The sequence below is a fragment of the Copadichromis virginalis genome, linkage group LG7, assembly GCF_057382275.1.
Source record: "Copadichromis virginalis isolate Kocher_CV1m ecotype Utaka linkage group LG7, C_Virginalis_male_GT1.1, whole genome shotgun sequence".
NCBI lineage: Eukaryota > Metazoa > Chordata > Actinopteri > Cichliformes > Cichlidae > Copadichromis > Copadichromis virginalis.
Genome location: NC_140624.1, coordinates 47,201,115 through 47,227,665, shown reverse-complemented (window position 1 = coordinate 47,227,665; position 26,551 = coordinate 47,201,115). Strand labels below are relative to the sequence as shown.

At 42.5% G+C, this 26,551-nt stretch overlaps 2 protein-coding genes and 1 long non-coding RNA gene across 6 annotated transcripts; 2 read left to right on the top strand and 1 right to left on the bottom strand.

Annotated features, from left to right (window-relative positions):
* prdm12a (PR domain containing 12a) lies at positions 1–3,557 on the top strand. The gene is made up of 5 exons (XM_085465231.1): positions 1–226; positions 1,672–1,862; positions 1,978–2,133; positions 2,352–2,466; positions 2,590–3,557. Exons 1-5 carry the CDS (start codon positions 1–3, stop codon positions 3,027–3,029), a joined length of 1,128 nt encoding a protein of 375 aa, XP_085321357.1. The 3' UTR covers positions 3,030–3,557.
* A 1,387-nt stretch (positions 3,558–4,944) lies between these two features.
* On the bottom strand, positions 4,945–8,576 carry LOC146705918 (uncharacterized). 4 transcript variants are annotated; one of them, XR_014921426.1, is made up of 5 exons: positions 8,256–8,571; positions 7,621–7,694; positions 6,384–6,613; positions 5,337–5,426; positions 4,945–5,248 (listed from the first exon to the last, which is right to left on the bottom strand). It is a non-coding gene; the product is annotated as an uncharacterized LOC146705918 (long non-coding RNA). The 4 variants fall into 4 exon arrangements; XR_014921425.1 differs by having other exon boundaries at positions 6,384–7,694; positions 8,256–8,576; XR_014921428.1 differs by lacking the exon at positions 7,621–7,694 and having other exon boundaries at positions 8,256–8,570.
* Positions 7,930–24,117, top strand: fbxw5 (F-box and WD repeat domain containing 5). Its single transcript, XM_085463801.1, has 10 exons — positions 7,930–7,991; positions 9,810–10,005; positions 10,097–10,254; positions 17,436–17,619; positions 17,973–18,121; positions 19,007–19,336; positions 19,428–19,608; positions 19,696–19,843; positions 19,928–20,140; positions 21,459–24,117. Exons 2-10 carry the CDS (start codon positions 9,819–9,821, stop codon positions 21,730–21,732), a joined length of 1,824 nt encoding a protein of 607 aa, XP_085319927.1. The 5' UTR covers positions 7,930–7,991; positions 9,810–9,818; the 3' UTR covers positions 21,733–24,117.
* Positions 24,118–26,551: the final 2,434 nt, after the last annotated feature.

The window sequence follows — 26,551 nt, the reverse complement described above, 5'->3', positions numbered from 1 at the left end:
ATGGGCTCCGTGCTACCCGCCGACGCTTTGGCTCTAAAATCTGGATTTAAGTGTCCCAGTCGCTCGCTGTCGGACGTGATCACATCGGACATCCTGCACAGTTTCCTGTACGGCAGGTGGAGGAACGTGCTGGGCGAACACCTGGCGGAGGAGCGGCAGGGCAGCACCGGCAGCAGCCCCAAGACCGCCTTTACCGCCGAAGTCTTGGCTCAGTCCTTCGCTGGAGGTAGGCTGAGCTGCTGATGCTCTACTATTTCATTCAAATGTTTACCCACACTGCAGTGCGGGTTTGTGGTTTTTTAATGCCGATTTTGGTTTGTTTTCGTTACACCAGGTTGTGCGTAAAAGGTCCCCTTGATTTGCGCTTTATGGCTGTAGGACACATTTTTGGAAGTATTTGATCAAATCATCTTTCTTCGTTAATCAAAGCCGACAATAAAACTTTGTATTTTTTCCCCCATAGATTTTCTCTCTCTCAAAATTCTCATTTATTTTCATCGCTATAAACACGGACCTGTTACTGGCCTTCTACAGCGCTTACGTCCTAAACTTTCCCTGACTCCTCGCTGCTTTCCACGTTTTCTGCCAATTTTTTTCTGCTTTTATTTCGACCCATTTAACGCGTTAACCCTTCCCCAGCTCCGAGACCTCGCGCTGGAGGCTTGTTAGGCGTGTAACTGAAAGACGCGGAGCATTAAATTCATTTGGTTAACTTTGTGCTTGACCTGGGAAAGTTTCCACTTAAACCTCGCGGAGTGAAAGGTTTCCTTTCTTTAAGATCTCCCCGGGTTTTTCTTTTTCTTTTTTTTCTTTTTTTTATCCTGCATTCATCAATCTCCGGACAGTCTCTTTTCCTCTCTTGGCAGCTATGGGGCTCCGGAGCCTTTCTCTTTCTCTCTCCTTAAAAGATTTGCTGTTCCTCACATAATGCACCGTGAAGGCTAAATCTAATGCTATTCATTGCATGTCAACCATCTAATCGCCTTTCCATTTTTTTGTTGCAGAAATTTCTGAGGCTTTTAACAAGTCCGCGTTTCATTCAGTGCAAATTTATTGCTACAAAGTTCTTAAAAGGATAATGAATTTGGAATTAGCCGTTTCTTTTCCAGTAAACTTTAATGAATATCACATCTGAAGCATGACAAATTGTTGGACCCTGCGCAATAGAGGACCATTTAACCCCTATTCGGACGGGATTTTTTTTTTTTTTTTTTTTTTTTTTTTTTTTTTTTTTTGGCAGCCGAAGTAATAAAAAAAAATCTTTGATTTTGACATTAAAGAAGCACGATTTTCTTTTTTTCCTCCCTCCTTTCTGTTGCGGATGAAAATGCTTTCCGAGAGGCTTTTGCACAACAAAAAGTTTCAATTCAGCCAGATAATCGAATTAAACGGAGGATGAGGTGTAGCTTAATATTTCGTGACTAAAATAAGATCCAGTTCATTTGCTGCTTTAAGGACTTTTTTCCAGCAAAGCTTTGGTGCTGAACGTCTCCCGACCACAGTGATCTGGCTCCCATGCCCTTTAACTGACACAAAGATTCATAGTACGCGGTATCATCTAAACTGAGCAGCTGCTCTCAGTATTTTAACTTCCTTATAAAAAAAACCCACAACAAAACAAACAAACAAAACAAAAAACATTCTCACGTTTCTTCCTCTTTATATTCGTAGAGGTGCAGAAGCTGTCCAGCCTGGTGCTGCCCAGTGAGGTGATCATCGCCCAGAGCTCGATCCCCGGTGAGGGTCTGGGCATCTTCTCGAAGACCTGGATCAAAGCCGGCACCGAGATGGGCCCCTTCACAGGGAGGCTCCTGTCCCCTGAACACGTGGACCTATTCAAAAACAACAATCTCATGTGGGAGGTGAGCTTCTAACTTCATTTGTTCATCCCGCAGCCTGATGAGGCCCGTGTTATCCAAATTCCTTAGTCGGACTCTTTATAAATTTCTCCCACTTTTTATTGCCTTGTGCGCTCAGGTGTTCAACGAAGACGGCACAGTGCGTTATTTCATCGACGCCAGTCAGGAGGATCAGCGCAGCTGGATGACTTACATCAAGTGTGCCCGGAATGAGCAGGAGCAAAACCTGGAGGTGGTGCAGATCGGCAGCAGCATCTTCTACAAGGCCGTGGAGGTGAGGACGCACTTAGGTTCAGTCCAGATAGCAGCTGTAACATGCCCATGGCATTAAAATACCTCTAAGCGTGTAAAATGCAGGTGCCACCTGCTGGCTAGAATAAGAACTTAACCCGTGATTTCTTTCTTTATCATTTGCATCATTCACAGAGCAACTAATCGAAATTTCACGATGTCTAACTGATATTTTTTTTTATCTCGCCTTTTCCCTCTCAGACCATCCCGCCAGACCAAGAGCTGCTTGTCTGGTATGGAAACACTCAGAACACGTTCCTGGGAATCCCTGGAGTTCCCGGAACCGAAGAAGAACACCAGAAGAAAGGCAGAAATGGTGAGAAGCAGGTTTTATTTCACTGTGAATGAAAAAGGAGCTACTTAAAAAAAATCACGGTAACCACGTGAAACTCGAGCTGAAAAGGTTTTCAAACATCTCCTGCTCTTTTTTTCTCCCCAGATGACTCCCACCCCTGTGACGGCCCTTCCTCGTGCTCCCCCTCCTCCTCCTCCGCCACCCCCTCTTCATCCACGGGTCGGATGCGCTGCGTCATCTGCCACCGCGGCTTCAACTCCCGCAGCAACCTGCGCTCGCACATGCGCATTCACACTCTGGACAAGCCCTTCGTCTGTCGCTTCTGCAACCGGCGCTTCAGCCAGTCGTCCACTCTGCGCAACCACGTGCGCCTGCACACCGGCGAGCGGCCCTACAAGTGCCACGTGTGTCAGAGCGCGTACTCCCAGCTGGCGGGCCTCCGGGCGCACCAGAAGAGCGCACGGCACAAACCAGTGGCTGCCGGAGCCGATGCGTCCTCCCAGGTGTCCCCTCCTCCCCCACAAATGACAGCCGTACCCCACCAGATGCCCCTGGTGCACCACATCCCAACCATGGTGCTATGATGACGGAAACACTGGAAGGACTGCCAGGCAGGACGACGTTGCACTTTAGATTAGAGCCGATTAGAGCAAAGGGTGCTCAGTGAAAGGAAAACACGAGTCGAGGTGACGGTGAAAGCATTTCTCGCCTAATTTGTTTTTGCGTGTTTCTTTTTGTCAGAAATCATGCTTTAATTTTTGTGTTTTGGGAGATGAAAGAAAGAGAGAAAAGACAACCCATATTTCGTTTTTATATCATTTGTTATCAGTGATTCTGTGCGTAATCCTTAAATCTAATTGATATGTTTGCATCAAATCCTCACCAGCTCAGGTGTAAAGTACCATCACAGATGTGTACAGTCATGTGAAACTAAGGGAGTACATGGTTTCCGCTGCATTGTTCCACACTGTAAACTAAAATAGTCACTTTAACGTTGTACAGACTGGGTACTTTGGAGAGTTAGGTAATTATATAAAAAATGGAATTGTATGCTACTGTACATGTGAATGTAAATACATTTGTGCTTTCTTCTATTCTAAATAAATGATATGATATTACATGTGGTGGTGTTTCAGTTATTTTCATACATTAGTTCATCATTAACCATATGCCCAAGTTTTATTATCATATGTAAAAGCATCATGTTTCCTTGGACAGTTAGATTCTTTCTTTACTTTCCACAACAGCTCCAAATATTTAAAGGAAAGTCAACATATAAAATAGAAACATAGAATAAATGATATTGGTTTGAGTCCTCTCCCTATCGTCAGCATGCAGGAGAAGAATTTAGTGAATTAAATCAGTGAAGTTGTTCTTCTGAAATGGTGCGTGTGCCTCAGGATTAAGCTTTTTTGGCTGTGTCTGTGTCTCTGGGTTTCGGAGTGTTTGTTGCCCATGTGTGTTTTTTTTTTTTTTTAATACATATAAATTGAGGCAAAAAGGGATGAAACATAATGTTCAAAAACGTAGATACTTCTCTAGCTCATTGGCTCATCATTTTTGGCCTGGACTTGTAATAATCTTTGCATCATAACCATTATTATAAGTAGTTAGATGGGCATCTAAGGAGCGACTGGAGTTCTTCCAGTTTCTTGAAGACGTTTCACCTCTCAGCCAAGAAGCTTTTTCAATTCTAAAACCAAATGGTGGAGAGCCCCTGGTGTTTAATCCCCAGTGGAAGTTGTCCCTTAAGAGTGTCGATAACCCACTATTGATCATTTGCCTCATCATGGTCAGTTATCAGAAGATGAGGTGCTGAATTTTAACAATAAAAAGTTAATATGCAGTGTACAGTATTAAAGTACTGACCGGCATGGATACTTTAACATATTTGGTGTAATCCCATTAACAAGTAGTTGGCGTGTTTTTATGATTAGTGCATATTTCCTGTGTTGCCATGGTGTTTTCATAAACCTTGGAAATATTTTTATAATCCTGCACGCTCAGCAGACTGATCCCCAACAAGTCCTACAGCCTGAAACAGTAGTTTCTTCCACAGGATGGCGCCAGAGACACTAGAGAGAAGAGATGGTTTCACAAAAAGGTCATTTTGTGTGTTTTTATGTGCTATCTTTGCTCATATTGGTAAATAGACTGTAGGGGTTATATGATTCTCTGTTACTGTAACTCCTGTGTGCTCTCTATTATAACCAGTCCAGTTCTTTTTGGCCACTTCAGATATTTTTATACGACTGTTATATTTGTTGCATTTTCTGCCCCACTCTTGGCCAGATCTCTCTAGAAAAAGACAATTTTTATGTCAGTGACACTTTTTAGCTCGATAAATAAAAGTCACTTTACTGAAAACTGATTGCAGCCTCACTTTGTACGAGCAATCGTCTTTCTTCTTTTCTTTTCTTTTCTTTTCGTTTTTTTTTTTTTTTTTTGACAAATACTAGAAATCACTACTTTACTGGAAACACACCAGGAAATACAAAATGAAACATCCTGCACAACTCTTTATTGGTTAAAGTCATGATGTGACATGATGACCTGACTGATGCTGCTGTATTTGTCAGCTGTCAGACATTATCCAGCTTCCCAAACAGGAGTTTTTAGATAAGTCATCATTATAACAAGCACAGAGCAACACAAAGTCAGACCAGAGCGGAGATTAAACACTTTGCAGGGTGTCCGGGTGGAGAAAATGTGGCTGTCGTTCCTCTCCGCACCGCTGAGAGGAATTAGGAAGGCTTTTGACTGGATGTCGCTGCATCATCAGACACTGTCCACACTTGCTTTCCTGGAGAACGAGGTAAGTAACAGCATGTTTAGGACAACTCTGCAGATTATTGTTCTGAAATGATACCATGTTACCCAATGATGAACACCTTTACACTTGTATGCCTCTCCTGATGATGTCCCGTCCTTTGCTGAGGAGCAACAGCAAGACACGACCCAGGCAGCCACATTGTGCAGCGCTAAATAAAGACAGAAACTTTATCTGTCTGTTATCTGTTGCAGCATTAGCCTAGCCTCTTCTGCTGAGATAATGGTGCAGCAGGTAAACTGATCCCTATCAGGTGTAACATATGCCATTAACAGCAATATGTCTGTGAAGGTTCTCAGTCATCCAGGTCATCGTAGTCAAAGGAGTTTGCAAAGAAAAGCGTCTGGACTTCTTTAAGTTGCTTGAAGAAAAAGATAAAGGACACTCTTTCGAGGATGCCAATGTTCACATTTTGGACAGAGAGGACAGATGGTTTGAAAGAGGAGTGAAAGAAGCCATCTATGTCCACTGTGAGCGACCATCTTTGAACAGAGGCGGGGGTTTACGACACCAACTCTCTGCCATCTATAATCCAGTTTTGAGATCCCTCCCCAGACGCCTTAACGCCCACTCACATCCTGGGCCATCTGATCTCAGGAATTCGCATAAGGTGGGGCCAGGTTTCACAATGAACATACCCGAAACTCTGGCTGATTGGGACCCACACCCAGTTTCACACATAAAGTTACCATTGACCACTGACCATTGGCTCAGGCGATTAGAGGATCATCAGGGGGTCCTTTTGTCCCTCTGTGGGGGGAAACTCCCACTAGGTTTATATCTGGGACTCTCCACCATTTGACCTTAGAACTGAAGAAGCTTCTCGGATGAGAGGTGAAACGTCTTCAAGCAACTTAAAGAAGTCCAGACGCTTTCCTTTGCAAGCTCCATTGACATATGCCATTAACACATTCACCCAGGATGCATGTCTATGTTTTACATCTTTATTTCATTAAAAAAATAAAACATAAAAAAAAGCGGTGAAAATGTTGCTTATCTAAACAAAAATAAATGCATTACTCACATTATTTAATTAATAAATATATTCATTAATAAATCTTTATGTTTAAAACTTTAGGAAAAAATCTAGGGAAATTTAAAATCTTACCAGAACATATCAGTCACAGCATGGCTCCACGTCAGTGTTTTCTTCACTGGTCAGTCTTGTGTCAGATCTTGTGTAGCTGGTCAGTAGTCAGTGTTATATGTGCAGCGACAGTGCCAACCTAATGACTCAGCTATTTTTCAGTCACACAGGCTTCAGTACACAACTGGGGTGTCAGTTTACCACGAGCCACCACTCCTGTTACTGCCCTTCATTTCTCCATTGTCTGCTTACTTCATGGGCAAGAAAAGAAAATGAGATAATTTACTGATGCTAATAAAATGGCTTTTTATAGGGGTGGTGTATATTTTTACACACATATGAAAAAAGTTTTCCATCAGCTTTTTCTTAATTTTCCATCCAACTTCACCATGTCAACATAAATCTTAGAGCTGAAACAATGTTGGAGAAATAAAGTGAACAGTTTCTTTTATGAGTTTTCTTTTTGCATTTCTCTTTTTGCATTCATCAAAACAATCACATTATTTGTGTATGTCTGTTTGTGTGTGTTGCATCACTTTACATAAAAAAAAAACATAAACAAGAGTAAAAAACTACCCAAAAAAAGTGTTATATCTATTGGCAGAAACTGAGTTTTCTTCTCTGTCTCTCATCTAACTAAACATATCAAATTCAGAGTTGGAGATGATGATGATGATGATATGAGTCATAAAATATCCTAAGTGTAAATGCTGAACAGGCCGAGTTAACTTTGTTGAAGTTACTTTTATGTCTTAAGGAAGGAGACAAAAGATTTTGCATCGATTGGTTAGACAGAGGGATCGAGCTGGAAAGGATTAGCAGCAGCTTTGCGTGATTAAAGAAAGAAAGAGAGAAAAGTGTGTGTCAGGAAGGTGGAAGGAGGACTTTGAGGAGTTGATGAACGGTCACAGCAGATGGAAGAGAGCATGGAAAGGTGAAGGTGTCCTCTGGAGAGAAGAGGAATAAAAGTCAGTCGAAGCAAAACCGAATACATGTGTGCGAATGAGCAGGAGACAGTGGTGAAGACAAAAGGTGGAGGTGGGTGGAGACGAGTGTCAGGGTTGACTTGTGACTGATAGATAGCAGCAAGCAAAGGCTTACAAGATGACAGTGAGACCTGAGATGTTAAGATTAGAGGAGTATCTCAGCGGGTTGGGGGGTTTGGAGACACAATTAGAAAGACAAGGCTGACATGTGCAGAGGATGTTAATGATGAAGCTGCCAAACAAAAGAGGACGACCACAGAAGGAGAACATACAGAGGTTTGGTGTGACATAACAGGATACTAGAGTGATGCAGATGATCAGCTGTGGCGACCCCTAAAGGGAGAAGCTGAAAGAAGAAGAAAACGATTATGCAGTTAAATAAAATAGAGTTGCTTTAGTAATCTCAATATGACACAACATTTATTCTTTATCTTTACTTTTGACTTTTAAATCAATTTTTCCGAACTCTTCTGTCGGACTGCATACGTTAAAGTTCCTCTGTGTGTGTATCGATTATTCTGCCATCTATTAGTAGCGTCTGTCCGTCTCGTAGCTGCTGCAGGATTGTTGTCATTTTCTGTGGCTAGCGTTTAGCGCTGGCTAGCCGTTGGATTTTTCTCTCCAACATACTCTGATCCAGCAGGTGGGTTGTGTCATTAAACCTGTATGAAGCGAGGCTCTTTAAATTAGTCAACGAAAGCTTTTAGTTGTAAAATTAGCAGCTAGCAGTCAATATTGAGTGTTGCCGGGCGCAGCTAAAAGTTGAAAACAAATGTCAGCTAACAGCTAGCTGCATTCTTAATAAGTTAGCTCGCTTAAAGCTAGCTACATAGTCTTCTGCAGTAGCTGAAAACGAAACTCTTTTCCAATTTAGACTGGCAAACAAATACAAACGTTTATTACTTACAACGTATTTCTACAGATGTCCGGTTTGTGAGGAGGAAGGCTAGACTGGTTTGATTTCACTGTAAACATAGTACCCGACATAAAATGTCCATGTTAGGTCATCGTTTCACGACGGTCCCTCACGGAAGAGCTGGGGACGTTTACTCCAAAGTTGGAGAGGGTGTCGATCACATTTTTAAAAACTCAGTTCACGTAAAATTTTCCGTTTTGCACTTTTGTGATGTAAGGAAATGCCACGCTAACATGGCCCTGTTCCAGCTGCTGTGAAGAGGACTCGACATGTCAGCTCCCCCTTCCTTTCAAAATTCTGCAAATAAAGCAGGTTTTAAGGAAGAGGGCAGGTCGTAGGTTCACTGACATCACGATGATGTCTTTAATGGGCCGCTGTCTTTGCGCTGCAACAGCTGTCAACAGCTGTCTGGCTTCAGATAATCTCATTAATGGTGGAGCCACAAAAATATGCAGCACCCTGACTGGTTATTTTATTTTAAAAGTGTAGCTGAAATTTTCATTATAATTGAGCTGAAATGAACAGAAAACGCTAATGCTAGAAGCTGGATCTGTATTTGTTCTTTATAGCTCGTGCAATAAATAATAAAAATAGAATTTCAGTCATATCTCAACTGACTGGAGTCAGAATAGGAGTTAATCTCATGGAGCCTGAGTGATGTCTTTATTTTACATTGTGTGTTTTATAAAGCAGTGAATGAGGTTTTTTTATCCTTGGTTGACTCTCAACCAAAATGCAGCAAATAGAATATAAAATGCAATATACTCACATGGATAACATAAAAAGGATTATAAATGTGCAGTCATAAAAATATTTGTTTGGACAGCTTTAATTTGGAGTTGAAAGAAGCTCACAGAAACTGTCCAGTTTCCTTCCTGGCTTAAAATGGGCTTTTGGAGTTAGACCACATAGATAAGCGTGATTGGTCAAGATAAAGTTGCAATTCTGTACATTTTCCTGCCATTTCTGACCATTTAATGATCAAAAATATATTTTAAGTTTACTTTACGGACGTGTAGACTGTTGAGGGTGTACCCCCATCTCTTACCTCTTGGGAAATACTCCACAAACCTCATTTAAAGTGCTTAAAAATTTATATTTTTAATCATTGTCCTTGTGGTTTTTCTCTGGCCAAAACCTCTTTGCTATTAGTCAGAGAATGGCTTATATTCAGATGAAACCCTGAGATATAATATTGCTGCTAATTTTTCTAACAACAACAGGGACTAATTAATCATCATCACCTAATATGTAGCAGTCCGGGAATCCATCAGCTAATTTTTCCCTCTGGAGACAATGGTCAATATTTCCGGGCCAGAGATATCTGAGACAAGACTTCCTGTTTTGATGATTTCAAGATGCACATCGACAAATGAGTTCCCTATTTTGGTATCCTAGCAGATTTTTTTTTTTTTTAACCTGAATGCAGACACAGACTGCTCAAACACAAAACCAAAAAGCTTCATAAAAAGTTGGCTCTTTTATACTTTGTGCCTGAAACCTTTGCACAGCACTATACTATACCCGTGTGTGCGTGTTACTCAGGATGTTAGGATGGAGTGTGGCCCAGTTCTGCCGGACAGCCTGGTGTTGGAGATCTTTCTGCGTCTGCCCCATGATGCTGTGCTGAGAGCTGGTCTGACCTGCCGACAGTGGCTGGCTGTCTCCAGAGATGAGTTCCTGTGGAGGGAGCTGTTCTACAGCTACTACCGCATTCCCCGCTTGGTACCCCGGCACCCTGGTAAATATCTTTATTATTTATTTGTTTCTGAGAGGAATTTAGTTACTGCTGAAATGTTCTCTCATTAATTCCAAAACCTGCCTGTGTGCAGCGGCTGTATCGTGGTACAGGGAGTTCAAGCGTCTGTTTGACTGCATCCCCTGTGTGGAGGTTCAAACTCTGAGAGAGCACACCGACCAAGTCCTTCACCTGGCTTTCTCTCATCGGGGTCACCGCTTCTCCTCCTGCTCAAAAGACTGTACTGTTAAGGTAAGATATGCTGCTGAGGTTTCTTATTGTCTATGGAGGACAAGGGGACACTTTTACTCAATTTTAGGTATTTTACTCATCTGGGGGGGTTGTTGCAGAAGATCAGTGGCAACTTGCACAAACAGTGCAAACAGAGTAAGGGAAAAATGTCTGACTACCTGTGCAGCAATGTCTTGCTGTCCAAATACATAGTGAGTATTACTCCAGGCCATAAAGTGCAAAGTATGCAGCAGTGCTCGCGGAAATTAGTGGACAACCAATGGCACAACTGAAGTACTCAATACCATCACGCAAAGAAAAAAATACAGTGTTGAGAGGACGAATAGAAGTGTAGTGGAGAGTTAGTCATGATTCCTGCTCAATCATCCAGCGCTTCCCACTGAAAACGCTTCATCCAGATGAACAGAGTCAACTTTCTGGGACAAAATATTTCTATTTTTTGGTTAAATACTGTTCGTAGAGTCGTGATTAATTAGAAAAAAAATTATGTTGGTTTTTATTTATTTGTCTAACAGTGATCAGTCTCATCTGTGACTGCAGTGGTTCAAGGAAAATGATGAGTAGTGTCAAAAAGTTTCGTGCTCTAAGAAGTTTTTATAGAAATGGTGATGCTGAAAGCTTGCATAGGCCATTTTTTATTTCTCACAGAATATTACCAAGAATAGACGAGGGACTTGCTAAATATTCAGCCCTGTGAGCAAAACCGATAGTGGCAAGGCAAGGCAAGGCAAGTTTATTTGTATAGCACAATTCAACAACAAGGTGATTCAAAGTGCTTTACAGAGACATTAGAAACAAGAACAAATAAAAAGCATGATTTAAAATTGATTAAAACAAGCAAACAAACTAACTAACTAATTAACAAACAAACAACAGTATATAAAATCAGAACAGTAGATAAAATCAGTAGTTAAATGTAAGTTTTGAAATTTAAGCTTAAAGTGTGGATTTGGTGCTTTATTCAAATGCAGCTGAGAACAGGTGAGTCTTCAACCTGGATTTAAATAAACTGAGTGTTTCAGCTGATCTGAGGCTTTCTGGGAGTTTGTTCCAGATATAAGGAGCATAAAAGCTGAATGCAGCTTCTCCGTGTCTGGTTCTGACTCTGGGAACTGATAAAAGACCGGATCCAGATGACCTGAGGGATCTGGATGGTTCATACTGGGTCAGGAGGTCATTGATGTATTTTGGTCCTAAACCATTCAGAGCTTTATAGGCCAGCATCAGAACTTTAAAGTCTATCCTCTGACGGACAGGCAGCCAGTGTAAGGACCTCAGAGCTGGACTGATGTGGTCCACTTTTTTGGTCTTAGTGAGGACTCGAGCAGCAGAGTTCTGAATGAGCTGTAGTTGTCTGACTGATTTTTTAGGTAGACCTGTAAAGATGCTGTTACAGTAATCAAGCCTACTAAAAATGAATGCATGGACTAGTTTTTCCAGGTCCTGTTGAGATTTTCAGATCTTTTATCCTTGATATATTCTTGAGGTGATAGTAAGCTGACTTTGTTATTGTCTTAATGTGTTTTTCTAAGTTTAGGTCTGCATCCATCACTACACCCAAATTTCTCGCCTGGTTTGTGGTTTTTAGATGTATAGATTGAAGTTCTCTGGTGACCTGTAATCGTTTTTCTTTGGCGCCAAAGACTATTACCTCAGTTTTGTTTTTGTTTAGCTGGAGAAAATTGTGGCACAACCAGTCATTGATTTCCTCAATGCATTTACCAAGAGCCTGTACAGGGCCTCGGTCTCCTGGTGACATTGTGATATATATTTGTGTGTCATCTGCATAGCTGTGATAGTTTCTTTTGTTGTTGTTTATAATCTGTGCCAGTGGGAGCATGTAGATGTTAAACAGAAGGGGTCCCAAGATGGAACCTTGGGGAACTCCACATGTGATACTTGTCTGCTCAGATGTGAAGTTACCTATTGATACAAAGTATTTCCTGTTTTCTAAGTATGTTTTGAACCAGTTTAGTACAGTTCCTGAAAGACCTGTCCAGTTCTCTAGTCATTTGAGTAATATGTTGTGGTCAACTGTATCAAATGCTGCACTGAGATCCAGTAAAACTAGGACTGACATTTTTCCACTGTCTGTATTCAGACATATGTCACTAAACACTTTGGTCAGAGCGGTTTCAGTGCTGTGGTTCTGTCTAAAACCTGACTGGAAGGCATCGTAGCAATTATTCTGTTTTAAGAAGTAACTGAGCTGTTGAGAAACTGCTTTTTCAATGATCTTACTTAAAAACGGGAGATTTGAGATCGGCCTGTAGTTGTTCATTTGTGTCTTGTCAAGATTGTCCTTTTTCAGTATAGGTTTGATTACAGCAGTGATTCTGGAAACACACCTGATAATAAAGAAAAGTTGACGATCTGTAACAGGTCTGACTCTAAAGTCTTTGAGACCTTTTTGAAAAAACTTGTTGGCAGGACATCTAAACAGCAGGAGGAGGAGTTCAGTTGACCTAAGATGTCCTCCAGGTCTTTGCTGTTAATAGGTTGAAACTGTTTCATGGTGTTTAAACAGTTTTTTGGTGGACACAGTACATATCCTGGATCTGCTGTTGATGTACCAATTGCTTGTCTAATTTTTTGGATTTTTTCAGTGAAGAATTTGGCAAAGTCATTGCAGGCCATGGTCGAATGAAGTTCAGCTGCCACTGACACAGGGGGGTTTGTTAGCCTGTCAACTGTAGAAATTAAGACCCGAGCATTATGGCTGTTTTTAGTGATGATGTCAGAGAAGTAGGACCTCCTTGCATTCCTCAGTTGTAAATTATAATTGTGAAGTTTCTCTTTATAAATGTCATAATGAACCTGGAGGTTTGTTTTTCTCCATCTGCGCTCAGCTTTCCTACACTCTCTTTTTTCATTTTTCACCAGTGTGGAGTTTCTCCATGGAGACTTTTTCCTTCCAGAGATAACCTTCACCTTAATGGGAGCAATAGTGTCCATTACATTTAACATGTTAGCATTGAAGCTATTGACGAGTTCATTGACTGACCCTCTGGACAGGTCAGGTGTTAATGGGAAGACCTGGTTAAAAATTGCACTACTGTGTTCAGTTATACACCGTTTTGTGATCACTGTTGTTGATATATTTGTGTGGGCTGAGATTTTACTTTCAAAGAAAACACAGTAATGATCAGACAGGCCCACATCAGACACAGTAACCTTTGAAATGCTCAGGCCCATGGAGATCAGTAGGTCAAGAGTGTGTCCTCTATTATGTGTGGCCTGTCGGGCGGACAGGGACAGCATCGCTAGCGGTAAGCGTAAAGGAGGTGGGCTTGCTGTTTTAGTTAACAACCGGTGGTGTAACCCTGCCAACATAACAATCAAAGAAAGGATTTGTTGCCCGGACACTGAACTGTGTGCTGTTGGACTCAGGCCGTATTATTTACCCAGGGAATTCTCTCACGTCATCTTGGTGGCTGTTTATGTTCCCCCCTCTGCTAACCCCACAGCTGCATGTGACACTATCCACTCTGCCATAGCTCGGCTACAGACTCAGCACCCGAGTGCCTTTATTGTGATCTCGGGTGACTTCAACCATGTATCACTGGACAATACACTACCAACATTCAAACAATATGTGGACTGTCCCACCAGGGGAGAGAAAACTTTAGACTTACTGTATGCTAACGTCAAGGATGCATACAGCTCCTCCTCCCTCCCCCCACTTGGTAGGTCAGATCATAACCTGATTCACCTCACCCCCCGCTATGTGCCAATTGTGAGGAGGGAACCTGTGACCACCAGGACTGTTAGGAGGTGGTCAGAGGAGGCCTTAGCGGAACTACAGGGCTGTTTCGAGGTGACCGACTGGGAAACACTCTGTGAGCCTCACGCCGAGGACATCAATGGGCTTACTGAGTGTATCACAGACTACATAACTTTCTGCACCGACTCCATTGTTCCAGCTCAGACTGTTCATTGTTACCCAAATAACAAGCCGTGGGTGACTAAGGACATCAAAGCCCTCCTCAACAACAAGAAGAGGGCTTTCAGAGGGGGCAACAAAGAGGAGGTGAGGAAGGTCCAGGTGTTACTAAAGGACAAGATCAGAGAGGCTAAGGACAATTACAGGAGGAAGCTGGAGTGGAAACTCCAGCAGAACAGCATGAGAGAGGTGTGGAGGGGCATGAAGACCATCACTGGATTCAGGCCAACCAACAGCAGGGGAGCTGAGGGAGGTGAGAATAGAGCCGACGAGTTGAATCTGTTTTTCAATAGATTCGACACCACAGTGTCTGCTCCCACCCCCACAACCTCACCTGCAGTCAGCCTGGAATCCAGAGCCACACCACTGTGCCAGCCTCTCTCTTCACATGTTGCCTCCTGTGAGATTCCTGACACCCCTCCCCCACCCATCACCTTCACTCAATACCAGGTTGAGATGCAAATGAGGAGACTTCACTCAGGCAAGTCTGCTGGACCAGACGGAGTGAGTCCCCTTGTCCTCAAGGCCTGTGCCCCCCAGCTGTGTGGAGTCTTTCATAAACTGTTTATGCTGAGTCTGAGTCTGCAGAGGGTCCCGGTGATGTGGAAGACATCATGCCTCGTCCCTGTACCAAAGACGCCTCGTCCCAGTGGCCCCCAGGATTACAGGCCCGTGGCACTGACCTCCCACATCATGAAGACCCTGGAAAGGCTCATCCTGGACCAGCTGCGACCCATAGTAAGACCACATCTGGATCCCCTTCAGTTCGCTTATCAGCCTCGTCTCGGAACAGAGGACGCCATCATCTACCTGCTCAATCGTGTCTACACCCATCTGGACCAGCCGGCGAGCACTGTGAGGGTCATGTTTTTTGACTTTTCCAGTGCTTTCAACACCATCAGGCCGACCCTCCTGGGTGATAAGTTAGCAGCGATGCAGGTGGATGCTTCTCTGGTGTCCTGGTTTGTTGATTACCTGACAGGAAGACCACAATATGTACGTCTCCCACAGTGTGTGTCTGACAAGGTGATTAGCAACACAGGGGCACCACAGGGGACTGTCCTCTCCCCCTTCCTCTTCACCCTCTACACCACAGACTTCAGCCACTGCACAGAGACCTGCCATCTTCAGAAGTTTTCTGATGACTCTGCGGTGGTTGGATGCATCAGCAGGGATGATGAGACAGAGTACCGGGCTGTGGTCGACTCCTTTGTCACGTGGTGTGAGCAGAATCATCTGCAGCTCAACGTGGCAAAGACCAAGGAACTGATCGTGGACTTCAGGAAGACCAGGAAACACTTGACCCCTGTTTCAATCCAGGGGGTCAGTGTTGACATTGTGGAGGACTATAAATACCTTGGAGTACACATTGACAATAAACTGGACTGGGCTAAAAACACCACAGCACTTTACAGGAAGGGCCAGAGTCGTCTCTATTTTTTGAGGCGACTGAGGTCCTTCAACATCTGCCAGAAAATGCTGAGGATTTTCTATGAGTCTGTGGTGGCCAGTGGGATCCTCTATGCTGTTGCATGCTGGGGGAGCAGGCTGAGGGTCGCAGATGCCAACAGACTTAATAAACTGATCCGTAAGGCCAGCAATGTTGTGGGGATGGAGCTGGACTCCCTCAAGGTGGTGTCGGAGAGGCGGATGCTGTCCAAGATAAAGACAATGTTGGATAACACCTCCCACCCACTCCATGACATGCTGGTCAGTCACAGGAGCTCGTTCAGTGAGAGACTGAGATTACCGAAAAGCACCACTGAACGACACAGGAAATCTTTCCTGCCTGTGGCCATCTCCCTGTACAACGCATCCACTTAACACACTGTTTGCTGCTACAACTACACATGTTTCTTTTCCAAATATTTATTTATAAGTGACTTATGTATGTATGTATGTATATATATGTATATATTGTACTATTCTTAGTTAGCGTATTGTCTGTCTTGTCTTAATGTTGGTTTAAAATGGAGCACTGTAACAAAAAATAATTTCCCCCAGGGATCAATAAAGTATTCTGATTCTGATTCTGATTCTGATTCTCTGTTACATGCTGAGTCAGCCCAAAGTTGCCCAGAGTGTTACTCAGGTCTTTAGTCCCTTTGTCCTGAGGGTTGTCCACATGAATGTTAAAATCCCCAGCAATAATTACACAGTCAAAATCAACACAGATCACAGACAGCAGTTCACTGAGGTCATTAAAAAAGTCTGTGCAGTATTTGGGAGGCCTGTAAACATTAAGAAACACAACTTTGGATGGGGCCTTCAGCTGTAAAGCCACATATTCAAAAGACTGAAAAATTCCAGGAGATAGCTGCTTACATTGAAATGATTCATTAAATAAGACAGCAACCCCTCCTCCTCTCCTGCTCGCCCTGACCTCACTGATAAAACTGTAGTTAGGAGGGGTCGTCTCGATGAGAACAGCTCCACTGTTACTTTGGTCCAACCAAGTTTCAGTTAAAAACATAAAATCAAGGCTGTGCTCAGTGATTAAATCATTAATTAAAAATGTTTTCCCAGCGTTTTAGAGGTATTACTTGTCCCCTCGTGTTTGGGAGCAGTCTGTGGCACACAAGGTATGTTTACTATGTTTAAAGATCTTTTAGAGTGCAGCTCTCTGTGTTTTGACCAGGCCACATGTCTCCTGTCACCTAAAAGTACAGAAATTTTAAAACCTTCTAGTAAACAGGGTCCCAGCTTCTCCTGGGAAAAGTCATCACTGCCATAATCCTCACAGCCCGGACCCTTCACACATCACGCATCAGACTGCGGAGACAGGGCATGAAGAGGAACTAAGGGGGGCGAGGCTGGGCAATGTGACTTCGATTGCTCTGTTGAGGGTGGGGCTCGATGGCGAACCTTTGGCCGCTCTGGTGGGGGGTTTATGGGGGACAAAAAGGGATTGGGACGGGGGGTAGATCTGAGCCCAGCATTGACCCGCTCCATCATCTCCTCAGTGAATTTCAGGTGTGGGGAGGAGGGAGAAAGGGAGGGGGAGGAGGGTGATGGCCTGTCAGGGGTTTGGGGGACTGGGGAAGGTCGTGGTCACTTGTCCTGGTCGTTGGTGTTGTTGAGAGAGTTGGAGGCAAATAGGGACCCCTCTTCTTGCCTTAGATGTCTCTCCTTTCTGAGGCTCTTCCTCAGATGCCATGGATGTGGCGTTGGTTTCTCTAAAGTCTTATCAATATCCATCCTGCACATTCTCTCACATCTTCTCTCTTCCTGTGTGCAGCTATGGGACACTGAGCGGCCAGATGGTAATATCTCCTTGGTGCACAGCTCCAGCATGCGGCAGTTTAACTGGGGCTACACCCAGTTCTCCCAGTTCAACGCTGATGACAGCCTGCTGCTCGTCTCGGGTGTCTACCTGGGACCACACCACTCGTCATCAGGAGAAATCGCTGTCATCAGTCTAGGTAGGAACCATGAAATACTCCAAATTGCTTTTGAAACCTCATGAACATCATTAAATAGCTTGATTTGATTTACATAGTTCAGGCTCAAAGAAGGAAAAAATACTTTTTTTTAAATTTTGCGATTAATGATTACATTTCTGAATGAACTTCCATGTTAAATGCCATTTTTGGTCACATTTTATGGTGTAAGAGCTTTCACCCAACTTCATTATCCAACTCTCCAACTATGAGGTTATGCTCAGGGTTACTCATCGAACTGACAAGTCATTTAAAACGTCACGTGCTAGTCTAAGCTGCATTTGTTCATTAATGTGTTCTCTGTGACGCTCTCCCCATTCGATGCGTTGCTACAGAAAATTACACGCTGTTGTCGCGGGTCAGGAACAAGCCCTATGATGTCTTTGGCTGCTGGCTGAATGAGACCCACCTGATATCTGGAAACCTGCACTGGATAGGCAACATGACATCCTGCTCTGTGCTCTGGCTCAATAAAGCCTTCCAGGTGAGACCATAGACTGTAGCCTTGATATTATTATTATAAAATCTGCCATGCAGTTATCATAAAGGAGGAAATGAGCAATATGTGTAGTCGAGTGGAAAATGTGTGTTTCCCCTGATTTAACCTATTTTCACTGTCAACATGTGAGTCTAACTAGAGTGTGTTTGCACAGGTAGAAAGCAACTAATTGTAAGATGCGTTTGAGATCATGAAAAGCCCTCAAAGACAGCTTACATTAGTCTATGAAATTAAAAACATATACACGCTTAAATGATAATAAAACACATAAAACCACTAAACTGTAAAAACTGATCAATAGATTGTAGACTAAGGCCATGTCATAATGAATGGTTCTGAATACATGGTACCGGAGATCCGGTGTAGGCATATCCCAAAGTTTTGGGGCAGAGAAACTAAAGGCTCAGGTTATGAAAGTGAGGAGGAGGATCTAGAAAACAGGATCTTGTGTGTTATCAAGTAGGTGCTTACATGACCGTGAGCGGAAAAACCTCCCAACAGCTGAGAAAACAAAGATTGCATCCACACATTAGTAGAAAGGTGGTGTTATTTTTCTTTTTCAGTATCAAAGACTGTTGGTGAGGTATTAATCCATTTGGTTTCTTTCAATAACTCTGAGAAATTTGGTTTGTTTTCTTTTTTTCAAAGCAGCAGACTGTAAACATATTTGTTTCTATTTAATTTTAATATGGCAGTGCTCTGTGGGTTTGCTCTTGTTTTGGAGCACAGACTCACACATCTCTAAAATCTTGCGTATATTCAGCAAATTCAATAAAATCGAGGAGCTCGTGGTTATGAATATATGTGAGCATGTGCAGCGGTGGGTTTCCAGGGGAAAAACAAAAAATAAACGTTCCTTTCCTGCAACAGGATATCGAATCGGAGAACGTCAACGTGGTCAAGCGCCTTTTCAAGATCCAGAACATCAACGCCAGCACCATTCGCACGGTGATGGTGGCCCACTGTCGGCGGCACGATAACCCGGACTTGCTGTTGGACTATGAAGCTCAGTCTCAGGCCCGAAGGCAGAAGGGGCAGCACCACCACCAGCCTCTCCTCTTTGACTTGGCAACGTCCGGTAGCGAGGAAGAAGAGGAGCAAGAAGAGGAGGAAGAGTGCCAGAGGGGAGCGAGAAGTCACGGCCTCCCCAGTCCTCGTCTCCCTCAGCCGACCATGTCGGGACTGGAGCACGTTATACATGTAAAGAATCTGTTTGGCTTTTGTTTTGTTTTTTTAGCTTTTTCATTTTTTAATTCAATTTCTTTTGTTGCACTTTCCTTCTTCCTCCCAGAGCCGAAAAAACGTGGGGCAGAAGGAGCTGGAGATTGAGACCCAGGTGGCTCAGTTGATGGGCAGAGCCTACACGAAGCCCCCTGACCCCAGCCTCACTGAGCCGTCCGAGTCTGGGGAGGAAGACAAAACGTACTTACTCTTCACCACCGGCAGCCTTACATACTCCCCTCACCAGATAGGTAACAAAGTTATTCAGCAACGCTGCGATATTTTCTCAAAATTGTGCCAACCCTCTCTCACCTGGAAGCTCCTTTTTCACTTTCCAGGCATTAAGCGAATCAGGCCTGAACAGATGACCACTTCGGGTCCTGTTCTCGGCGAAGAGCGAAGTTCAGACGAGTTTTTTGATTCCCTGGATCATGTTATTGATATCCACGGTCACATCATTGGCATGGGCCTTTCTCCAGACCACAGGTAATTAAATGAGAAACATTTGAGCTTATTTGATCCTGTATCAGCTTTTTAGTTTAACATCACTTCTCCTCTGTCATTGGTCAGATACCTGTATGTTAATAGCCGGGCTTGGCCAGCTGGATGTGTGATCTCAGACCCCATGTCTCCGCCCCCCATCGCCGAGGAGATCGACCTGCACGTGATTGACCTGAAGAGTTTGAGAGAGGAGAGAAGAAGCCTGCGCGCTCATCGAGCTTTCACACCCAACGATGAGTGCTTCTTCATCTTCCTGGACGTCAGCAGAGACTTTGTTGCCAGGTGTGTTTGTTATTTTATTCCTCAGACACAGAAGTTTTTCACACTTGAGCCACTCTCCACTGGGCAACAGAAAAGGAAGCGATACTGCAGTGTTGGGTAAACGTGCTCACCATTTCACTGCTCAGGATGTAAGAAATTCCCTTTTTTTCGTTTTGGCACAGTGCGTCACAGTGTGTCACAGTGTGTCAGTTGTACATGACGTTATTTCTAGTAACAGGGGTGTGTCAGAATTTAAAACAGTAATCAGACAGCTCGTTTGAATGAAGACGCTGCTTTCGGATGTTAAGGTTTACACTCAGGACGTGTCAGTCGTGAGTTTGAGCAAAAAGAAAATAATGAAGCAGAAACAAAATCTTCCCTCGAAACCGAGAAGAATCTGTTCAGTATGATGGGTGCTGTCATGAAGAGATTTTCCACTTACTGTCCATATTATTCCCCCACTACTTATATAAAAACAAATATTTCCCATGGCATGTGAAGATTTTTGTTGAGAGTGACAAGGATAGAGGGACAGCTCGGATTGAGCTGGTTTGGATATGTACGGAGGAGAGATGGTGGGCATAACGGACAGTAGATGTTGAAGAGTTGCCAGGCAGGAAGAAAAGAGGTAGACCAAAGGTTCATAGATGCAGTGAAGTGACACCCATTATCACTATAAGACAAAATGTAGATCCACAGCCGATATATCAGCAAGTTTGATTTGCTTCAGATTTCTCACAAGATAGAAACCCACAACTGAGACTCGGTTGGTGTCTCCTCCTAGTCCCAAACTGGTGATCTTTTGCATTTTAGGGAAATACGATACCGCATACTGTACCATACTACACGATACTATAGCAGGTTTATTTGTAAAGCACTTGAAACCAACCACATGGACCAAAGTGGTGTACAGAAGAATAAATAAAAGACAAAAAAAAACCTAGTAGATAAACACAAATGAAATAAATGAAATAAAATGTGTTCATAGATAAATATTAATAATCATATGCTGTTGTTTTAAGGGGTTTGTGGGCTGTGATTGTATGTTTATGTCTGAATAACTCAAATTCTGAACTCTGTGGTTTAATAGAAATATGTATAACACAGTTTTGTTAAACTCACTATTCACGATTTATTTGATTGAAACATTGATGAGGTAAAAGCGCTGCGTAACCACACACAGCTCCAGCTTCACAGGGGACTACCTTGATCTATTTCAAAGTAAAGTAAACGTATTCATGTGTTTGTCAGTTTTAATTGATATTCACTGCAAATGTTTACACACTAAATCAAACGCTCGGTAACCGCTCTGACTTACCCTCCAATCTCCCACCTGTAGTGGAGCCGAGGACAAGCACGGCTACATCTGGGACCGTCACTACAACATCTGTCTGGCGCGTCTGGCACACGACGATGTGGTGAACTCGGTGGCGTTCAGCCCCGCCGACCAGGAGCTGCTGCTGTCCGCCAGCGACGACTCCACCATCAAGGTGTGGCGTTCGCCGCGAATGATCCGCCTCGCGCAGGCCTCCGCCCGGCCGCCCAGACCACGCAGCCTCCTGCCGTCCTGGCTGAGCCGCAGCAAGAACTCCTGCATCAACGGAAAACCATGAGTCAGGCTGGAAAACACTTGAAGCGGGAGGGGGAAGCATGGTGAGGAAAGTCTGATCTTTTCCCTTTGTGGTATGAATATATACACACTCCATGTATGTGTACAGCGTGGGCACAGTCTGTTTTCGCTTGAGCTCACGGTGTCGTGACCTAAAGCAGTGACTGATTCAGCTGACAGGAAACGATAGCGGCTCAGACACAAGGGGGCGCTGTTGTGCCAGCAGAACTGACTGCAGACAGAAATGATACGCAACGTTAACACAGGTAGAGATGTAGAGAGTGTAGAGCTGACGCCTAAACACAGATGCCCAAAAACTGCTCCCCTGAAAGATGGTTGTTCTCCTTTTTTTTTTTTTTTTTTTTTTTCTTTAAAAAAAAAATCAGTAAAGTTGCGTCCGAACAGTTTGGACTCCTGGATGTGACGTACACATGTATACAAAGGTCCTGCTCCTTTAGGGCAAAGTGCAACTGAGAATAAGCTGAGAAATGTTCGTTTTCCTATCAGCGGCTGTATCCAATTGACGTCTCGAGTTAAAAGTTCCTCATAAACGCTTTTCTCAAAGATTTTATAAAAGAGTATAAAACGAAAAGGGAAAAGGAGTTTGAGCTGCATTTAATGTGGTCTGCTTTTTTTGTTTGTTTGTTTGTTTTTTGTCTGTGCCCGGGAAATGATTCATCACTATTCTATTAAATGTAGAATTACTGAGCAGTTTAATATAAGAGGAACCGCTGGCTGTGAAGAAGAGTTGTTTGTGTAGCTGAGTGTTTATTGGATCTGTATAATATAAAAATGTATTTAAACCCTTTTCATTCATTAGCATCACAACGCTGCACCCTTTATTTTGCAGAATTTTGTTAATTAATTTTGCTTTTCTTATTTAGCAACATATTGTGTCCCCCCTCTGGAGAAAGAAACTTTACAAGTAGAGCCTTTTTAGGCAATTACCTAAATCGGGGATGTCAAATTCATTTTATGCTGCGGGCCACTTTGATCTGAAGAGAACCAGACCAGTAAAAACATTTAAGTAAACATTTAATCCCTGACATTCAACACTACATGATCGTTTTTCTACATGATAAATGTGTAAAATTGCAGAAAAAGTGGTAGCACGTTGCCCAGACTGTCCTGTATTTATAAAACGTAAAGGTTTTGTTAATTACTCTTTTGTTAAACTGTGGACCCACGTTTTTTTTTTGTTTTTTTTGGTTGATAGTGTAAAAACAGGAATCTGTTACTTAACTGCTTTGGTGTGGTATGAATGGGGGAGGTCTGTGTGAGTCAAAAAAGCTGCAAAGCTTACGAAAATACAGTAAAAATTTCCAAATCTATGCAATCTTTTCCAAAGCCGTCCATTGAAGTCTTTGCCGGGCCCATTATGGTCCTCAGGCCTTATGTTTGACACCCCGACCTCGAGCTCCAATTGGTCCTGTGGATTTTAAATGAAAGCCGCCGTTCTCCAGTTTGTCCACAGACTGCTGAACAGTGCTGTAGTGTATAAATAACTAATGTATCTCCTTAAGGATTAGAAGGCAGTGTTAATCTTTATTTTAATGTGGCACACATGTAACTTTTAATATCACTCTTTTTTTCTTTTTAAACATTAATATGCTGTAATAAAGATATTCAGTGGATTTCATGTTGTAACTTACGTTGCGTACCAGTGCCACAGACTTTTACCCAAAGCAAAGCAATAATGAGTTTCATGGACCTTTCAGGTTGCACAAGTGGCGCCTATTACTTGAAATTAAATTCAGTTTAGAAATGCTTAAAAATATTTTGACTAATTTTATTAGTCTTTTTTTGGTAAGTTGACAAGAAACAACAGATTAAAAACACTTCCACAGAAACAGACAAAGTATAAAGGACTGAAGACAAATTGTGTTGAAATGTCTGTTGGTATTTACATCATACTTTAAGTCCCCTTTGAGGTGCTTTTGCTGGTAAACACAAAGCAAAACAAAAAGTAACGCATGGTTACAGCTACAGTTCAACCAGCACAAAGGTACTTTACTGGCTTCTTATTTACATTTCCACGCAGATGCCTGTTTAAAGAGGACGTGACTGATTTTAAAACATGGCTTTAATTATGATTGGGCGACTGTTTCACTTGTTGACTTTTCAGAATCCCCTGTGAATCCGACACTTGAACAAGCAGGTTTCATTCAACTGAACAGTGTTTTGTTTTTTCCCCCCATGTTTTTAAATTTGTTTAAAAAGTCACAAACTTTCTCCTTTTTTCCCCCCGAGCTCCCCTTTCACTTCCTCCTCATCACACTGTCATGTTTTGCCAATGTTTGCTTCCTCATGATCATTTTTTTCCAGCTTGTGTTCTTTTCAAAACCTCCACGTTAATAAAGCGCATGCCCTGCAAATCCAGAAAACTGAACATGTGTCAGACTGATATTCTTTTCTGCCAATAAAATGTTGCTTTCTTGTGCAGTTTTTGATTAAAGGTTTTGAAAAGAGAGCTCAATGCATGCTTAGCCTTATTGTTATTGCCTGTTTGCAAGTATTTGTCAGTTAATGAAGTTTAGAAATCGACCCTGAGCGCTCTATTGGTGCAGTTTGAGTTTTCTCCAGTATCAGAGTCAAATCTAAAAATAGACACATACTACACAGGCATATTTTTAGCTTCTGTGTGAATTAAATTTTCCATCAAAGTGTCAATGCCGCTTACTAATAGTCATGTAGGGGGGAAAAAAGTACATCCCTGGTAACTGTTGTCTCTATTTTTGACATTTTTAGACATTTTATTTTTGATACAGCACCTACAGCACAGATAAAGATGATATATGTGAACCATACAGCAGGGAAATTTAGTTGTTTTTTTTTTTGTTTTTGTTTTTTAAGTAATTCATGAAATAATTTTATCCTGTGCATCTGAACTTGTATTGCCCACCTTTTCAGACAGCACTGGGCTTCTTGCACATTACCTACAGGAGCTGCGTCATGCCCTGAAGCCCCCGGCGCACAACTCTTCTGCTGATGCCGCAGGAGGTTTGGAGCTCTGCAGTTAGTGAGTCAGCAGAGAGTTGGTGACTTTTCTGTGATTTTTGCACCTCAGTCCTCAGCAGACCCGTGCTCTTTGACTTTGCGTGGTCTGCCACTTCATGGTTGAGTTGCTGTGGTTCCTAAATGCTTCCACTTTTCAGTAACACGACTTATAGTCAATTGCAGAGTATCTAGGAGGGGAGAAATTGCACCGACTTGTTGCCTTAGAGCATCACCCTTGAATTCAGTATGATCTTTAGAAAGACTCATTCATTTTTGACAGATGTTTGTAAAGGCAGACTGATCAGCTGGGTTTTTGATTTTCTTTATCTGAGGTGATGGGACTGAAAAGAGCAGAATTAAAATAGCACAGTCTTTAAATATTTCATCACCTATCTATAATATCATCTAAAAACTGGAGAAATCTTTTATGCATAAAGGGTCCTGCATGATTTGGAGCAACACCAGTTTTTACACAACTAGGATCCTACGTATATCAGACAAGAACCAGAAAGAGCCCAGTAGCTGGTCTGCTCGCTTCCAGATGTTGACAGAAGAGGGGATGTTGTTGCCATCAAATTCAAAATGAGCTCATGTTTTTCATGCAACAATAAAATGTCTGTTTAAACATTTAATATTTTTTATGCTCTATGATAAATTAAAAAAAATGAGTTAATGAGATTTACAAAGTCACCGCATTCTGTATTTATTTAAATTTCACACAGTGTTGCAGATTTTTTAGAATTCACTTTGTATATTTAGATATTTGACAGCAAAGTGTCGCAACTTTACTTTAGACTACATCTCTAAAACATTTCAACTAGAACAGTTTCTAGTTCCGTGGATTTGTGATAAGTAAGGGGCTTTACTTTTGTACGGTTTCAGTTTTGTGTCATTTGTTTAGCACTCACTCTTGGTCACCATCTAAGAAACGATACACGATAACTCTGGGTGAGAACAGAAGCATCAACCAAAGTGTATCAGTTATAGCTGTGTGTAGGTTAGTGGATCAACAGTTACCGGCAATAACTAATTTCAGTTATAAGGGGGCTCGAAAAAAATAAAAATAGGTCAAAAACATGGCACAGCTGCACTTGTTGTGATATCATCTGGTGACCTCACAGCCTCTGACTTTGAAGATTAGATTAGAAAGTGCGTCACCATCTAAATACTTGAGAATCTAACCCAGGGGCTTTCAGAAGAAAGATTTTCATTCCTCACGTAGTCATCGATCACACGTGCGCCGTCCCTCTGGCAGGTTCTTTCCAACCACATTTATCTCAACCATGATGAGGCATTTCCACAGCCTCAGTGAAGACCATCACTGGCATGTATAATGAGTCATTTTGTGTTCTTCTATCATGCTAGTGGGGTTTCATTTTTGGTGAACATGCTTTGTGTGGTGAAGCTGATGTGACTGACATGAAACCTAAAAAGTGGCTGAAACATGGTTTAAATGGACTGGTTAAAGTAAAGGGGTTGCAGTTCTGGTTTTATTTGTAATTCAGCACACTGACATGCTACACATTAACACAGTCAACATTTTCAGTTTTCACCTATGTTAACCTGAGGTACAAAGGCATTGCTGAGGCTGCTGGGAAGCAGAGTGGTCTTAAATTTCATAATCCAAGTGAAACATTTCACTCGTTCTTAGGAATTTGTTCAGTGAGCTCAATACCTTCAGATCTACAAGGTCTGAGTGGAAGAGGTTGTTATTAAACTGTCATACACTTACATTGGAAACTCTTTGGACCTCTATTAGAGCCTCACAGAAGTCAAAGGTGCAACAACAGGACAGCTGCGCACACTGCTTCTGCTGATTTGGGCAT

Excerpts from the sequence above, each read along its gene's own strand:
- fbxw5 (XM_085463801.1), top strand. The coding sequence starts at position 9,819 with ATGGAGTGTGGCCCAGTTCTGCCGGACAGCCTGGTGTTGGAGATCTTT. Across the intron at positions 19,337-19,427 it reads GACTGGAGCACGTTATACAT|AGCCGAAAAAACGTGGGGCA; the intron begins GTAAAGAATCTG and ends TCTTCCTCCCAG. Across the intron at positions 20,141-21,458 it reads AGCAGAGACTTTGTTGCCAG|TGGAGCCGAGGACAAGCACG; the intron begins GTGTGTTTGTTA and ends TCCCACCTGTAG.
- prdm12a (XM_085465231.1), top strand. The coding sequence starts at position 1 with ATGGGCTCCGTGCTACCCGCCGACGCTTTGGCTCTAAAATCTGGATTT. Across the intron at positions 2,134-2,351 it reads TCTTCTACAAGGCCGTGGAG|ACCATCCCGCCAGACCAAGA; the intron begins GTGAGGACGCAC and ends TTTCCCTCTCAG. Across the intron at positions 2,467-2,589 it reads CCAGAAGAAAGGCAGAAATG|ATGACTCCCACCCCTGTGAC; the intron begins GTGAGAAGCAGG and ends TTTTCTCCCCAG.